We start from the raw sequence: 17,784 nt of genomic DNA, 5'->3' as shown, positions 1-17,784 counted from the left end.
GCAAGCTCTGTCAAAAATACACCTGACACTGTTTAAAATCCTGTTGTGCTCAGCAATATTTCCATTTTCCTGTTCCTCTAAGCTGTACACTCTACCTGTAGGCTTCACCTTTTAAAATCATTTACCTGGTCCATACTGAGGAATTGTGCCTCAGACCTGCCTTTTGAACACTGCTTTGCTTCACTGAACCTTGTTTTTCTGGATCAGATCCCTCAATCGACTGAACTCCATTTAAGTCAACATAAGCACTGTTGAGGCACTTTGTCCTCACCTCCTAGTTTTTATCCATTTTTCTAGTTGCTGGTATCCTGTTGGAAGACTGAAAATCAGCAGTTCTGTGGAAGCAGGCCGTTAAGTACAAGCCTAGGGGAACCTTACAGGCAAAGTCTCCAATACAGCACAAATCTGTCTGTCACCTGTGACAGGGCTTTACACGAGCTGGGAAGCTGCTTGTGCTTGGACAGGGCAGTGTTTCAGGATGGGAGAACTAAACCAGCAGCATGGCCATGCTTCACCCTGAACTCAGGACAGCAGGCAAAACACACTTAAAGAAGGGCTACAGGAAAGGGCAGCAGCATTAAACAAAGAGAATCAGGTTTTTCTGTCATTTTGGTTTTTTAAACCAGCCCAAACTATTGCTCTTGCTGTAAGAAGAATTATCAAAAACATATTAATGAATCACCATCTACTAATCTGTTCCAGAATTTGCCATCATTTCTTTCTCAACAAAACAGGTATCTTTGAACTTATGAATTGTTTTTTAGAACACACTCAAGACACAGGCAAATAAAACAATAAAGGAAAAAAAAAAGGAATATGAGCTGTTTATTTTTGTATACATCCATTTGGCATGCAAATTAAGTATGTTTTTTCCTTACCTTTAAGCTTGGGGGTTTTTTTGCATAACAAGGAGGCTATCACTCTTGCAATCCTGCTATTTCAGGGAAATCTATTCAGAGACACTCAGGATGACAACCAGTGAGACTGAAGTGTCACTTAATACACTGCCCTTAACAGGATGTAACTTATCAGGACTTGGAATTTTAGTTCTTCCAGTAATTTTGATTGGCCTGAAGGGACACCCCAACACTGAAAACTTTCTCAAGTTTCAAACTAAGGTTCTGTTGCACCTAAAAACAATCAGTGGCTCTAGTTCTCATCCCTTCTGCATTCCCCAGCTACAAGCAGAAAGGCCAGGAAAAACAAGAATACACTCTACAATTCCTTCTGTTACTTTGGGAACCTGTGTGTGCAGGAACTGTTTCCTTCCTCTTAAGGCACATGATGCAGATTTAAGCCTTCCTACCCAAAGATACTGTTCCTAAATCATTGAGAAATACTGAAGTCCTACTTGCACTGCATATAAAATAGTAATCAACACTGGATGTACCCCAATTTTGCCAGAGTTGATAACTCCAGGCAGCTAATGCCTCTCCCTCACTTAAATGTCTTTATGAAGAATGGAAACCACTGTCCTTCACTGTACAGACCAAAACCAGAGAGAGACCCTCTCTAGTTATCTCAAATTTTGCCACTTGCATGTCAGTGTATTACCTACTAAAATTTAAAACATGCCTCATCATCTTAAAAACCAAGGAGCAGACTCAAGGTTGCTGCAGAGCTCCAGGAATTTCACACATGGTGTCTGGAATCCTATCCTCTCCCTGGAAGCAGGCAAGAGAACTCACCCTGAAACACATGAAACCCCCACCAGGGTTCTCAGAGAGCTCTCCCAGGAGAGAGGGAAGTACAGAAGGCAAGTGGAATTTGGAGGAGGAATCTTCTGTTTGATATGGAGCAAACCTTGTACTGGGGGAGCCTGGGGCTGCCAGTTCTCATTAGCACAGGGATGAAAAACCCCTGCTTTGCCTCAGAAGTCCACACAACAATTCTGAAGAGTGTTCCCCTAAGTTTAAACCTGAGGCTTACTAAAATTTTTAAGTTTCTTATGCTGCTCTGGGTAAAACACTCAGCTCAGCATTTTGTCCAACTTATGACTTTTTATCTTTGAGAAATAACTTGGTATCAAGACACAATTCCGTAAGGCAGCAGGGAAGGAAAAGAAAGCAAACCTTCTGAATGTTGCATGTGCTCTGTGATGCAACCTGCAAGTTGAGAGATTTCCTTTCTGACCCCATTTGCATTCTCTGCTCATGTGGGATGTTACCTAATGAAATCATTAAGGGCCTTTCCTCATGTATGGATTCATATTTAGGGCATAAAGCACCCAGGAGTTCACCTTTGGCACAGAATGATTTTCAAAGACCTCTTCCAAAACTAACACAGAACTGTAACTGCTTCAGTGAGCTCAAGCAGAATATACATTTGTGGTAACAGTTCCCAACTATAAAGAAAGTGTTTTGACAAAAATTCCTACAAAAAATGCCAAAGTGTGGTAGAAAAAGTCATCCATGGCAACTCTGAAGATGATGGATTACCTGAAATTGTGTTACAGAAGCAAGCAATGCACCGTATTGTGCATCTTCCTCAGCTGTGGGAAGGTGAATATTGTACCTTTGTCTGTGTTAAACTACAGCTGTTTGTCTTTTTCCACATTCTCAAATGCTACATGAGAAGGGGCTGAAGTGGGCAATGCCCCCTGAGCACCTGCAGGTGCTGGATGAGGAGCAACTCAGTAATTCTGCACCACAAAGTCAGACATGAGCAAGGGGCACTGTTGAGTCTTCCCATGTCACACCAGGGGCAGGTAACAGTGAAGGGAAAAGAGGATGAGAGACAAAAAGAGATGCCAATGTCAATGACAAGGGAGCAAAGGGACCATGAACAGATGAAGGGTCTCAGGGAAAGTGAAAATGAAAATGGGACAGGTCTCGAACAGCACATATGAAATCCACATCTATAAAACCTTTGGGGTCTTTGGGTTCTCTGGCTGAGCTCCTTAAAGAACGTGTGCACTGAGTAAGCACCCCATCAGAGAAAAGCCCTATCAACTATTAGTGAGCAGAAGGTGTTTCTCTGCTGCTTTAACAGACCCAGTGAACTAACTACAGCTTTTTAGTGTACATATGGAAGTTTTAGTTTACATATGGAAGATCTCTAGCTCAGTAAAAACAAGCAGAATTTTCAGGACCCAGAGAGAGACTGTAAGTAACGATGTGAATAGAGAAAACCAGGTTTTCCTTACCTTTCAAATGCTGGCCAGGAAGTCTCTTCACTGAGTTCAGAACCATCACTGCTACCTAGAGAAACATAAGAACAAATGATACTTTATTTCATCATCTACAAGCCATCTCTGTCAATTGTATCTGAAAGAATCAGAATATTTAAGATTCTGAATATCAGAATATTTCAGATGATATGCACAAAAATACTTCAGTAAAATACTGCAAGGAAAACACTTTGTGATTTGCTTCAGGAACTTCACATAAACTGAGATGGAGATTGAAGGGACAGGGTCTAGTTCCACATTAAGAAATTGAAGAAAAGGAGCACTAATAAATGGGCACCGTATTTTCAAAATATAAAGAACACCCTAAACACAGATATGTCTGCATTTAGAAGAACAGGTCACTTATTTAAATAATTTCTTATCAAGTCATACACAGTCATATTCAAGTCATGACACAAAGGTGAAAATTCATTGCTGAATTTGATTTGGGAAGCCTTAAACAACTTTTTAAAGCTGTCTCCCACTTACTCTATCACATCACATCACAACAGTATTATTTCCTTCTGTGCTTTGCAGACTAATCCAATGTTACCACAATTGTTTTATTTTCAACACTGAAAATAGAGGAAAATCCCAAAACCCAGATGTCTGATGCATCCACTCATGGCAGTTCCATAAATAAGACAGTAACTTTACAATTCCAGTAAATCCCATCAGTCTGAAAATGAGCATTTAAATACAGATACAAGGTGGGTGTTACCCGTAATGGTAAAAATCAGTAAATAATTATCAGTATAGAGATGCTGTTAACAGAACTCAGTAGCTTCTATACACAATTCCAAGCTGTTGCCTTGCTGCTCCTCACCCTTCAGACCAGCCCAGCTGCCCACATGAGCTATTATCCTTGTTCAACAAACTTCAAACTAACATTTTTGGCTCCAGATCATCCCTATGCCTAAATTTCAGTGCAATTCAATGTCAGTCAATGCTTGAAGCCACCTTTTGGCACACTAACTTGCCATCTTGTTTGCTCTGCTGCCTGAACACCCATGAAGAATTTATTCAGAATCATTTAGGAACAAACCAGAAAACAACCAACGAATCTGAATCAGTGCTCCTTACTTAAGAGTTCCCTCAGAGAAACAGCAGCTGAAAATGGGAACCAGTTCCCTGTAATTTTACACAGGAAATCAGCAGGGAAAAGTGGTGCCCTGAAAAATAATGTGTACAAAGTAAGTCTGGATATTCACTGAGTAAACATGGAGTAAAGATGGAGGCAATAAAGATTTACACACAGCAGGGGTAACTCCAGCCAAGAGCCATGAAACTCTCAGCATGGGCTGAAGCTCCCTCTGTGCAAAATTGAAGAGAAAATACATGCCTTTATCTACCAGCCAATTCAGCTGAGATGCCTCTTTTGCAAACATTAGCTCAACATCCACATATTAACATGATCTCTATGGGATACTAGATAATTTGGTCTCAGCTTGTTCTGAATTTTTCCTAAAGGAAAGTCCTAACCTGGTTCACACCAGCACTACAGTAAGAGCCATTTGTACAGTGGAAGGAGCTAAGAGACACACAAGTGATGTTCCAGTGGAGGCATGAAGGGCTGCAAGCAGGGAGGTAAAATATTCAACAGGTAACTCGCATTACTTTCTACAAGTGCCCTAAAGTTTTTAGTACTTCCATTTGCAGATCACTGACCCTTCAGCATCCAGCTGCTGGAAGGGGTACAGCAGCAGGTAGCTCTGTCCACAGAGGAGTAGTCCAGCTACTCCTTCTCCTAGGACTCACACTTCCTCTGTGGCTGGGAGGGCAAGTGACCAAAGAGACCCAGCTACTACCTCAAGTTGCTCGCATCTCAAGTGACTCTCAGACTCTATCAGCAAACATCCAGGTGCCACAGGGCAGGTGAGCAAAGAAGTGACTATAAAAATAACCTGGAGTTCTGCTCAGCACAGAGAATATGTGGATTGAAGTCCACATTATTCCAGGCAATTCCATACAGAAAGACTACCAGATAAATCATGAATTACTCCAGGAAAAAAAGGAGCGACCAGTTGGAGTAACCTATCCAGGTGGAGCCTGCTCATCATTTCCTGGAAGAAACAACTGTCACTCAGTACTTTCAGGAAATTCCACAATCCACATCACAGTGAAAAGCTCAGTGCTTTATTTCATCCTAACGAAAGCACAGCTGCATTCTCTGTAAGGCAATACATGAAGCTTCTTCAAATAAATAAGTAACACGGTTTGGGGATGAGGAGACAGAATCAGATGTAACAATTCAGAGAGAACTTTAAGCAGGCACTTTGGGTAAGACCTCCCAGCTGACTGTCTTTGAAGAAGGCTCTTTGTGGTAGAATCTCTTACAGCAAGTAAGACCTTAAGGTGCTGAAATCCCTTTAGCAGGTGGAATGACAGTAGGGATGGTAGGTTTCAACCCCAACCCGAAAGAAGTTTTCCTGGCATGTAATTGAAGCTTTCCTTCTGGCTACTTGGGGGAATCTGTCCTGCAAAATAGTGCAGCAATTCCTGTCAAGTCATTCAGCCAGCACTGAAAGCATTAGGGACATGTAGAACCTTATTTATTTTCTTACTGCTGCTTAGATTTAGCTTTGTATTAACAAGAAGTGCAGATCTCATATGACTAGAGCTCTGCTTAACTGAGACCTGTGTGATAAATCCACACAAGTAAAACCCCCTAATAAGACAGCATCATGAAGTAATTCTTTATATTTAAAGCAGGCTGATACATTAAAATTCTACCCGAAATGACATTTTGATGGCAACTGTAGCAGCTTTGCTAATAAAGTTATAATTCAATTGCTGTAGTAAGTACCCTACAGATTTAAAAGCTAGTGTTGCTTTGTAAAAATGCAAAACAAACTAGAGCAAGAGCTGAAATGCCACCTGTCACAAAGAGACAATCCTTAGTACAGTACCAGTACAGTGAGAAAACCTACAGGAATTTGGGGGGCTTTGTAAACAAAAAGTTCCACTTAAAAAGTTAAATCTATACAGAAACTGCCAATCACACTTAAAAGGAACATCAATTTGTAAAAGAATTGGGCAAAACATCACAGCTGTTGATTTAACAATTACATTGATGCCTATAGGAGTTGTAAAAATTGTAACAAGAACCTGGAGAAGGTTGAATTTTAGCATTTGACCATTCCTCTAACATCCATATAAAAAAACATCTTCAACAGGATTTTTTAGATTCTAAAAACCTCTAGGAGATATTCTGCATGACACAGGTTCTGATACTAAAAACACCCCTTTCCTGAAAAGCAAAAGAAAATACCTTACATCTCTCCTTCCAAAACAAAACAGAGGTAAAAGGGACTGTTTTTAACTTAATAAAAGTTAGATGTCTAGCCAAGTTCTGTTTAAACATTAAGTGCACTATTTGAGTGTCACCTCAACTGGAAATATTTCATTCATTCAGTACTCTGAAAATATATCACCTTCTTAAATTCTTCTCAAGTATGTACTCAATATTTGAGTTTTTCCAACAACCTCCAGCAAGTCTTCAGGTTAAACTTAATAACAAATCCTAGGCAGTATAAGCCCTTTCTGTTAGTTAATGCTCTAAACAAATTTTGGCTTTATGTAAGAAGCCACCGAACACAAGACACTATCTTCCTACTTTTTTTCATTGCTAATAAATTTCTTGTGCAGGACTGAAAAAAAATAAAATCTTTATGAAGGTTGTTTCCTATCTTAGGAATAGCAGCCCTTGGCAAGATGGCTTTTCTGCTAACTGTGCCGGGGATTATCTGAGAAGGCTCAGGATTGCCTCCACTGCCCCAGCACCGCAGCTCCATTCAGATGTGAACTTTCTGCTCCCATCTGCAGATGTGCACACACAGATGTCTGTGGGATGTCTGTGCTCCAGCCACACAAACAGCGTGGGGTTCCCAGTTCTGGGATGGCGAATGCCTGCGCTACCCCCTACCCATTCCCCGGGTCACGGCACCCACTCACTGCCCCGGCTCTGGGGATACTGAACACTTAACACAGACTTCCTTTATCCAGAAGTTAGTCCCCAAAGTTAAACAGGTGTTAATATAAACAAACCAACCCCAAAGAGTTTAAAAAGTCTTCAGACTAAAAATTCTTTCCCCTTCCCAAATCTGTCATCGACACTCTCTTGGCTCCGGTTACACCGTGTTTCCAGAGCTGGTGATGGACCCGACAGAGCTGGAAATTCTACTGTGGAAACACACAAAACTGCTCAAGAGGCCTGAACATCACTGGCTGCAGCACAGCACAGCCCAGATAACACCACGGAGATGGGCTCCCTGCCCTGAAAGCTCTGTTCTGCTTTGGTGAGTCCACAGATGGACTGAAAATCCTCAGATATAGTTCATGACCATTTAACTATTGTAAAGCTTAAGCAGCTCAACTCTGGCTCCCCAGTTAACCAAATACAGATGGCAGGAACTCTGACAGAGGACTCCAGCAATATCATGCCAGAGAATTGATACAAACTTTTAATACCATCACTGAGTTTCATCGTGAAAAATCAGCAAAAGCAAATAACCAAATGGATAAAGATGGGGCAGAAACAGGGGGTCTGTACAACTACACTGATGGCAACACACCCAGAGCATGAGCCTTGGACCAAACGGTACCAGGAAGGATTGGGGAAGAACTGGGGTGCTAGAATAGATCTTCTCCTCTCAAATCCAGCACCTACATGTGCATTTGTAACCTCTACTGTTATACAGATTTTTTATTTATCCTATCACTAAAGGAATAGTAGTTCACAATAGCAAAGCAGGGTATCCACATTTAGGGCAAGGGACAGGCATCTAGAAACTGATATGAAGGAAATAGATAAATAAACCCGACATACTTCTCCTGCCCGAAACCCTACCTGAAATCTGATCTGATGACTCAGAGTCCTACACACCTGAACAGCACAGTACAGGCTAAAGAATCAAACAAACACTGGCTGTGTAAAGGTCTTCCCTACAGCACAGGCTGCCAAGACCCCTGAAAGTAAACGCATACACTGTATACCTACACCTATACTTCATTTATTTAAAGAGAAATATAATCCCTTGTAGAATTCAATAACTTCGAGGTGGTGACTTAATAGAGGAATTCATTAAAATGCTGATATTCTCATATGCATTTCATGCCAGTTTAGGTTTGGAAATGTACTGCTCTTACAGAGGCACTTTCTTACATCAATTCACACCAATTTAAAATACCTTTCTTTGACTGTGCAGCATTAGTTCCTCCAATTGCATTAGAACAAAGGCTAAAGTTATTCTCCATTGATTGCAACACACAAACAAAGGCAAATGTTCAAGAGTTCTAGTTTTTCCAGAGCTTTCATCCATATCATTGTAGATTAGGAAAAATAAGGGGAAAAAAAATAGCTTGAGAAAGGACTTGCAGCCAACACTGCTACAAGCACAATCCATAACTGTTTCCTTTGAATTTTTAAACAGCTCAAGTTACAATCTCAATTTCAGCAGTGCTTCTGTGTTCATACCTTGACATCTGTTTTTAAGTGGTATACCTGAGACAGCACTCTCAAAGCATAACTTCCTTAGCAAAATGACTTTGCATCCTGTAGGTTAGGTGCTCTAAGAGGAGAAAAGCCACACAGAATCAATATATGAAAAGAGGCCTATTTTGCACTGTCCCTTTACTTCTTAAGAATTATCTGAACATTTTGCCATTGTAAACAAACTCAGCTTAAGAAATTCAGTAATGTAGCAGAGCCAAATTGTAAGAAATGGTGGAAATCCAAAGCTTCTGAGAACATTAATGAAACAAGCTGAACATTGCTGCAAAGATACTTAAGCGCACACTTAAGCAATAAATATTTTAAAAGTGTAAGAAAGCTGGGAATTAATAGAGAACCACATATTCTTTAAAAAAATACCTTATGAATAAAGGAAGTCTCATGCTATTTCTGAGTGGAACCAGGACCTAGTAAAATCATCTTAATTTATCCTACTTTTAGGTGTGGAGGTGACAGGAGGCAAATACAGGCAAGAGAACAGGTGGTACGAGCGTGCAGGTGGTTCCTCAAACCCAGCCAAGAGCAATGCTCACACCTCAGGAGGGCAGAGTGTACACACTGACCTCACCAAAACAGTGACCTCATCCAAACACAGCCCTGGAGAACAAAACCACCTTGTAACTTTAGGCCTGGCTGATAGCAGTGAGTGGGGGTTCTCAGTGAACTTCCACCGCAAGGTAAAACCTTCTGTCCCCATTTACTGAAAGCAGGTATCTGGATTGTCTGCACAAAACAGACATTTTCAGCACTATTCATCTGTCTGTATTTTCAGGTGTTGTCTCTCAAAAGTCTCTGCAACCAACAGAAATACAGTGGGGTTTTAAGGACTCGAGTCACATAACCTCTTTTTAGCCACCCACCTAAGAATGAGGCGAATCATATCCTTGAGGATTTTAATTCTCTGTGTGATTATAAAGAGCTCCAATTGCAACCATCTACATTATGAATGCCTAAAACTTACAAGAGACTATTTCCTCTTGTTATTACATTCCTGAATTCAAGAGAACATTTCCCATCTGACACTGTATATGGGACTGGACAAATGTTTCTTCCTTCTTATTAGGATAGCCCTGGCACTGCTGGAAAGAGATTTCTCACTTTTTAAGATCTCCTGTCCCGATAACAAGCACCTGTTTGTAATAAGGAGGATGGCAACAGAACCAGATGTACAGCTCCCAGATGCCAGCACAGCACACGACCATCAGCTATGGAACACCGTCCCACAGCGCTAGGAGCAAGAACTGCTTTGACACAAGCACAAGAAATTAATATAAAAGGGTATCTTCAACATTCTTGAGTTTGTTTGTTTTCAGAATGAGCTGAATGTACACAGCCTCCAGTCCCTGAACTTAAGGTTTAAGTCTCTGACCATGGCTGCACATCACAGATCGGCCTGTTCTGAGCAAACCCCATACTTGTCTCACCTTCTGCTTTGCTGCTGCTTTAGGAATCATTCATTGCCATGACAGACGCCCAGTTAATATATTCTTCATATGGGAAAGGTTAATTACATTGATGTAGAAATTGTGGCATGCTCTGCACCATTCCCAGAAGGGACTGTCAGCCTCTCCCAGCACGGAATAACCAAAATGTCCATCATCACTTCAATGTGTGGTTTAGGTTAGAGACTGGCTGATGGATTCCTATGGACAGTGTTGTTCCATTGGCGGGGTTTTGATATTTAACAGAGGCAGATCCTACCAGATCCTCCAATATGAAAGGCCTGGAAAGGTCTCAACACCTCTGAGCCTTCAAAACACAGGAGTGATTTAAAGCAGCATTACAGTTGTCTTTAAAGGCCCATTCAAGGTGCTGACATAGCAGAAACTCTGTCCATGTTTTGAAGAAGGATCATTTACCCGAAAAGTTAAGTCCTATATAGGTTTATATGTAAAAAAGGTAGTCCTGTTTCTAGAGCAACAGGTTTAAATCCACGTTTATGGGCAAGGTGAGGAATAACACTCCTTTCAGTACACACATTCAGGAGACATTTTCCTGACCGTCTTTTGAAGCTGTGTTGTAGAATACCATAAACCTCCTCTCTGCTGCAGTGACTGTACTAATTCCAAGTCCTGAGTAAACAGACTACTTCAAACATGATGGAGGAACTCAGCAGCTTCAATCAACTTCCTTAAATCCTGCTGAGGCAGCAGCACAGAATGCCAGACAACTTACATTTCCAAGCATTCTGCAGTTATAGATACTGCAAACCTCCAGAACTTACCCTCTTCCTCCATACATATTTCTAGCACCTCTATCAACCTTTTGTGTCATTGAAATTTTCACCATCAAGAAGCAGCAAAAATAACAACACTGTTGGACTGTCAAAACAGTGATAAAACTGATTCATCTGAGTATGGGGAGGCTGGAGGTGAAAGAGTGGGAGAGGGGAATTTCTAAACACAAACGCTGATCTTGCACAAAATGCCTAAGGTTCCTGTTTTGCAAGTCATTTATACAAGTCTTCTAAAGGGGCAATTTTGTTCCAGCTTGTCAGGTCATGCTTGAGCTACAGAACAGAACTGAAAAATTCAGAGAGGAGACAAAGCAGGACGATCCTATATTCTCCAAAATATCTAAATGGTGACTGGTTCTCAACTGTACCTCATGAAAAACCACCTGTCAGCACTGGCAAACCTTCCCTGCTAGGCTCTAATGGAGGTACAGGAATAATTTACCCTGGAACAAAAGGATTGACTGCAGAGAATTTCTCAGGTTATTTAGATAGAAAACATCTGTAAAACACTGCCCTGAGAAAAGGTCAATGCTACATCTCAGCTTTGGTGAGACAAACTTGGTTTCCCTGCACTGTGCAAGCCCTGGGAGTGGGAGCTGCCTGGATGCTGAGGAGAAGCACCATTCCCAATGGATGACTTTGAAATGGCAAACTTTGCCACAGCAGAGAACCTGCAGGGAACACTGGCAATGCACATTCAAGAGTGGAAGCTGCCTGATATGGACAGGTTCACTTAGACCAACTGCTTTGGTCTCGTTCCATACGCCTTCTCCTCAAGAAAATATACGTACAGCTCCCAAAAGCAGCGCAGTCTGACAATCTGCGACCTTGTTTCTCTCCACAAAGGCTAAAAAGCAAAACAGCTGCTTTTAAAATTCAGTTATCCAAAGAAATGTGAAGCACTACAAGGCTCTTTCGTTACTATCAATGTATAAAAATTGAACACCATTGAATTCTATCAAACAAATAATTCTGAGAAAAAGGACTGCAGTGAGAGGTTCCATTGTCAGCCCTGGCTGCAAACAGGTGGATTTGAGAGGCACTTGTGTCCTGTCCTCCCTTCACTTAAAGGAGCTGTGTGTAACAGGAAAAAAGAGCAACTCTTGTCACAGAAGAGACTCAGGAAGCGGAAGTTCTCGAAAAAAAAGAGTATCACCCCAAATATACAAAGATAAATAATTTATCAAAATTAAGTAGATTCTGACATTTTGAGATATCTGAAAGTTAGATTTCCATCTTCTGTCAAAGTCAGAAGTATTTAGAAATTATGCTCTTAAAACTGTCAGCAATTTACACTGTCAAGTTGTCATAGGTTAGCAAGCATAGTCTCGGAAGGGATGTCCTTGCTAAGGGGTGCTGACAGTTTCCTGTAAGTTGGTGCCTGCTTTGCGTTTCTCCTAATTCTTATCTCACAGAAGATAAACAGTAATGAGTATTTTGGACCAAACCACTACACAAGTCAATATGGCATTTTAAATAGAAATCCCGCTATAAAACTTTTCAAACTTGAATTGATTTAGGGGGGGAAAAAAGATAATAGAAAACCATGCCCTGCACTTCCTTCCACTTCCATCAAGGAATAGGAGTATCAGAAGCTGTACCACTAACAGGGATAGAAAAAGAAATAACCTTTTCCATCACTTCTCAGTTCACGCTGTAGAAATGACATCACCCTCCTTCCCCCACCCTTCTGAGATTTGTTCTGAACAAAGCAGCATTTCAGAGCGGCGCTGCTGCAGGCACAGTCAGCACCCACCGGAGCTGAAATCCCATGAAAAGCCCCGGCAGCCACGGGCGCGGCCGCAGCCGGTACCTATGGAAATGCCGCTGGAAAGGGTGGAGCTCTCGGCCTGCCCTCGGGACGGCACGTGGGGCTCCATGACGCTGTCATCCAGCAGGTGCCGGGGTCCTGCGTTCGGGAACGTCGCGCTTTTGAATTCAGCCGTGTTCATCTTGTGTATGAAACTGGAAACGAACAGACACAACTGTTACAGCCTTGCCTTGATACGTCTCAGCAGCTGCTTCAACATCCTGAAGGATTGCGTGCACCGTGCTCCTAAAGCCAAACTAACTCATGGCCAAGCTGTAAGCAACTGTGCACAAATAAATTACCTGCAGGAAGTGCCAGCTTTAGAACCGCACAAAGAGGAAGTCAGGAGTACATTAATAATTACTTTCAATATCTTATGCTACTTTTGTCTGCTGTAACACATAACTGAACTGTAGAACTGCATTCTAGCTCATTAAAGGTGAACTTACACAATAGAAGTTATTAATTACTGGGGAGCTACAATCTTGCATTTTGAAGAGATGACAAGGGAAATGATCAGATAATGATCAAGATATTATTAGAAGTACACTTCTATGGAAAAAGCCTGAAGCCATTACTAAACAGAGTTACACTAATGTCTACAGAGGAGGTCTCTCTGTAAAAATGCCAATAAAGCAGTTATATAATTTTGAAATTGAAATAATTACACCGGCATTGAGTTACTAAAAGTGATAGTTTTGTCATTCAGAAAGAGCCATTCTGGTTAACTCAGTGACTAGTCTTATCATCATAATTTCAGCCTTCCTATTTTGATTAATTCTCTTGGGCTGGGATACCACCATTACAGTTCTGAGCTTGCTCCCTGGCCACAAATTGCTCTGTAAGTGAAGTACTGCGTACAAGTCATGCTATTTTTTACAAGCAAAGCTTTTGTATTGAAAGATGATACGTCACTTAAAAAAAAAAGCTTAGGATTTTTAGGTTAAGCAAAATGCTGACTTGTATCCCAGACTGTGACATTTCCTGTGTCCGTGGGGTATCAGGTTCCGAGGTGAAGGGGGCGTTGGTGGTAGCAAGGCTCCTTCAGCTGCCACATTTTTCCGTCCACTTTGTGGAGATGCTCCGACTTCAGAGCCTGGGAAGAAAAAAGACATTACTGCCAAGTCACTCCAGAATTACTGTCAGGGTCACTTCTTAGAACACCATGGAAAAGTTGCACAAAACTTCCTGAACTCCCTTTATAAGAGACAGCTGCAATGAAACTCATTGATCTACTGATAATTAAACCCCTTGCACTTCAGGGCTTTTGCACAGGATTAAAACCAAACACAGCTCAAACAGACCATCCAGTGAAAGTATTTTGCAAGCCCTAAAGGTGGCTGCATTCACTACACCAGCACTGGACACATCCCACTGATTCTACATTTTCAAACTCCTGCCTTCAACCACTTTTGGCATTGACCAAGAAGAATGTTCATTTTTGGAAGCATATTATGCCATGAAAAGTTTAGATGAAGGCCCTTCTGTCTAGACACAACAAAGAATGAATATTTAATAGCTCTTCACCCCAAATGACATTAACAACTTAGTGCCACAATACATACCTAAAGAACCTAAAAAAAAGGACTCAATTCCTTCTTTACAGATCACCTTTAGACTTTTTACTACAAACATGCAGTGTTTAAACTTCACACTTCTTTACAGCCTCAGGCAAATATTTTCCACGTTTGCAATTCTAAAATAATGCACATGACAACCTCAAGTCTTCTCACATTTATTAAGCATTTACCTACTAAATCTTCTCTGGAAGCAGCAGAGTGGGGGGTGCTGGTCCCTGGTTCTATCTTTAATGAAAGTCTGCATTAAAGAAACATTAAAAATTACTTTATCAGGCAATAAAAGTATAAGTTTGTGAAGAAGCATTTTTTAAATTTATGATGGCAAGCTGATTCTACGATTGCAAGAAATACTATGAAGGTAATACAAACAGTGCAGAGTTATCTTTAGCACAGGCTATTTCCAAACTTGATTTTTCCTGCCTAGAGCTTTGGTTCATACAGACCACCAGGACCTCCAGTGCCCTGGGATGGCTGGCACCCACATGAAACTGCTACTCCAGCTAAAACCTGGGAAAAATAAAAATAATATACAACTTCTCCCCCCACCTTGGCTAAAATATTTATTCGTGGAACACTTCATATTTTAAGTTTTTATATAAAGTGCACTAGTGTGCCAAGTGCCAAGGCTTTAGTCTTTACTGGTTCAAAAGCCAAAATCATCTTCTGTGTTTTGGAAAATACATGATCAACTTGATTTCAGCCATAATTCCAGCTTTTTCTGCAGCTTTTTAATGCCATTTCCAGCAGTCCCACACAGAAGGCAGACTACAGGAGCAGGTAACTCCAGGAAAATAAAGTGTATCTTGTCCACACGGTTTGAAGGACTAAAATCTTTGAAACTACTAACACTGAAAAAGCATCTCTTTAACTCTGGGGAGAAGAAGTTTGAAGTTTGACAGCTCCCCTCCCTTCCATTCCCAGACAGTTTAGCAACGATTCATTACGATTTTAATTTAATCTTTTCAAATAAAATCTTTTAGGAAAAAACCCCACGCATTCAAGTCACAGTCACCGTTCTCTCAACCTTTTTGCTGACAGACACCTTAGTAAGGGGATGAAAAGTAGAAGAGCCACTTCAAGTAAGAACAACTCTCCAAATGCACTCCTCAGCCCTAAAAGCATTCAGTTTGGAGATGTACAAAACCCATCAGTGCAAAACCAGACGTTGTGAACAGCAGCCATGCCTCTGATTTATGTGCCACTGTCTCCAGTCACTGCCCTGCTATCAAAACATGGATGGCACTGGATGCAGAGACTGCAGCTCCTTCAGCAATAAAATTCCCACAGGTAGTGAGTCCTACCCAGGGAAGGTGGAAGAGGCTGGAGTGTGGGATTCATGGATACAATGCTACTGAGGAGACACTGCAGGTAAGAAACTTGGGTTTGGGTTGGCTTTTTTTTTTTCCTTCCTTCAAATGTTTGACCACAGAGCTTTACTCTCAGTGACAGACAAGTGACACTTCCCAAATGAGGCTGCAGAACATCCCAGGAAAAGGGTAAAGCTGGATGCTTCCACATGGACTGCAGAGAACAACTTAAGAGGCCTCAGAAGAGAAGCCAAGGGTCTGCGTCCTCGTTATCTGTGCTCTGACATAAACCGAAGGGTCCCCATTTGCTGCCTTTCACTAAATCCAAGTTAGGGCTGTTAAATGGCAAAGCACAGCTGCTCCTACAGTGTGCATCCCCCTCCTGCCATTCCAAGGGAGCTGCACAAGCAACCAATTCAACCCCTCTGAGGTGACAAACTTCCCAGGCAGGCAGGATGGGAATGGGTGGGGAACCTCCTTGAGCACATCAGCCAATGAACAAAAACTTCCTTCATAGGCAACAGATTTGCCTTAGGGTGTTTCCTATCCTCAGTTCCTGTCTCTTGCCAGAGATTTCACTCCCCCAGTTTTGCTGGATGTCAAATCACCTAATACAGTAATAATCTTTTAATTAAGGATGTAGAAACCTTGGATGGGAGGCTGGGAGGAAGAGGCAGAGAGGAACAGGAACTTGCCTCTCAAAAATCAAGTGCTTACATTTTACTCACACTTTATAACCTAACCAAAGGAAAAAGTAAAAAATGAAGTATATCTGAAAGTGAAAGCTTTAAGTCACCCTCAGTAAGAACTTGGGACTGGATGCACAGATGGTTTTTTTTCTGATGAAGAATGACTTAAGCCATCTCCAACCACAGGATTCCTCTTGCTGACTGAACAGTGTTACAGGTGAGCCACGTGTACAAAGTCTTTCTCAGCAGACCAAACCAACCTGAAGCGAGGGCTTGGTGCAGTCTGGCACAGAAAAGGGAGCAGATATGCCATCCAGCATGTGGGAAAGTGCCTTGGGCACGGGATCCTGCTGGAACCACAGCTGCTTGCAACTGGTGTGTCTGAGGTGCATAATCACAGAACCACAGAACCGTGTGGCTCAGAAGGAACCCTAAATCTCATCTAGTTCCAAGCCCCTGCCATGGGCAGGGACACCCACATAATATAACACAATTCCCCAACCCAAGTGCAGTCTCACAAGTGACAGGCTTCGTGTTCTAGAAGCTGTTTTGCAATAAGTTATGGTCAGTCTGTAGCATTTTGTACTTACTTGTAATTGTCATCTTCTACAAACTTTTGTAGCTCTTCTATGTACTGAACTGAATTTAGGTATTTTTGGACATGAGGCAACATAGGAATATCTGGAAAACAGACAGCATTCATTAACACTGTGCCACTCATTGGTAAGCCAAGTATTTTCCAGAAGCTGTTTGAACAGATTCAGGTCTCTTGCCTTTTTATGTGAGATGGAGCACAAACTACAGGCCCTAAGGACACTGAAATTTTAGAACTTCACAGCAATTCTCATGCACTGACCTGACACCCCCCACACACAAACCGTAGAGGTGCTCATCAGAGCACATGTAAGGGAGAAGTAAGACAACATCCTTGGCCAAACTGAAGGCCCAGAACTGGAACATGGAGGGCTGCCTGAGGACTCCTTTACAGCCCACATTCTCTTCATACTGAGCTCTCAGGGAAGCCACGATCCTGTGCTGATTCACAGTCCAGCACCACAAACACAGCCTTATGACTTTTCTAGAATGGGAAGACGACTGTGAGGGAAACCATCTTTGAAGAAAACACATTATCTGATCTGTGCACAGAACTACAAATGTCCGAAAGACAAGCTGAATGTATTTTATTATCTCCTGTTGGGGTTTTAAGAGGTCTAGTTTTTTTCCTGTTAAAGGAATTTTCCCCCATTCTCTTACTAAGACAATAAATCGCTGGGTGCTTGAGAGCAAACAAAAGACCTGGCTACCCTTTTGTTTCACCTGGGTGTGGGGTCAGTTTGCTCTCAGCGTCCAGAGAGAGAAGCTGCAAAGAAAGGAGCTGCTGGTTCCTTTTTTTCGGCCGTTTTTCTTTCTGCTGGAAACAACGCTGGGATCCCAAAGCCGTTTTCCCTGCCCTGCTGGAGGCCGGGCTGTGGCTGCCCTGC

At 41.8% G+C, this 17,784-nt stretch overlaps 1 protein-coding gene across 8 annotated transcripts in view; it reads right to left on the bottom strand.

Moving 5' to 3' along the window:
* Window positions 1–17,784, bottom strand: part of RALGPS2 (Ral GEF with PH domain and SH3 binding motif 2) — a 116,471-nt gene that overhangs the window by 19,874 nt on the left and 78,813 nt on the right. For all 8 annotated transcript variants that reach the window (XM_042033768.1, XM_042033767.1, XM_042033770.1 and 5 more), the window contains 5 exons: window positions 16,894–16,984; window positions 14,478–14,545; window positions 13,688–13,823; window positions 12,731–12,882; window positions 3,146–3,200 (listed from right to left, as the gene is read on the bottom strand). In XM_042033768.1, coding sequence (XP_041889702.1) covers window positions 3,146–3,200; window positions 12,731–12,882; window positions 13,688–13,823; window positions 14,478–14,545; window positions 16,894–16,984 — 502 coding nt within the window. The remainder of the gene's footprint in view (window positions 1–3,145; window positions 3,201–12,730; window positions 12,883–13,687; window positions 13,824–14,477; window positions 14,546–16,893; window positions 16,985–17,784) is intronic.

This window comes from Corvus kubaryi, unplaced genomic scaffold (assembly GCF_017639235.1).
Source record: "Corvus kubaryi isolate FWS band 111438036 unplaced genomic scaffold, C.kubaryi_AGA036_p1.0 37361, whole genome shotgun sequence".
NCBI lineage: Eukaryota > Metazoa > Chordata > Aves > Passeriformes > Corvidae > Corvus > Corvus kubaryi.
This window is presented reverse-complemented; position numbering and strand designations above follow the sequence as displayed.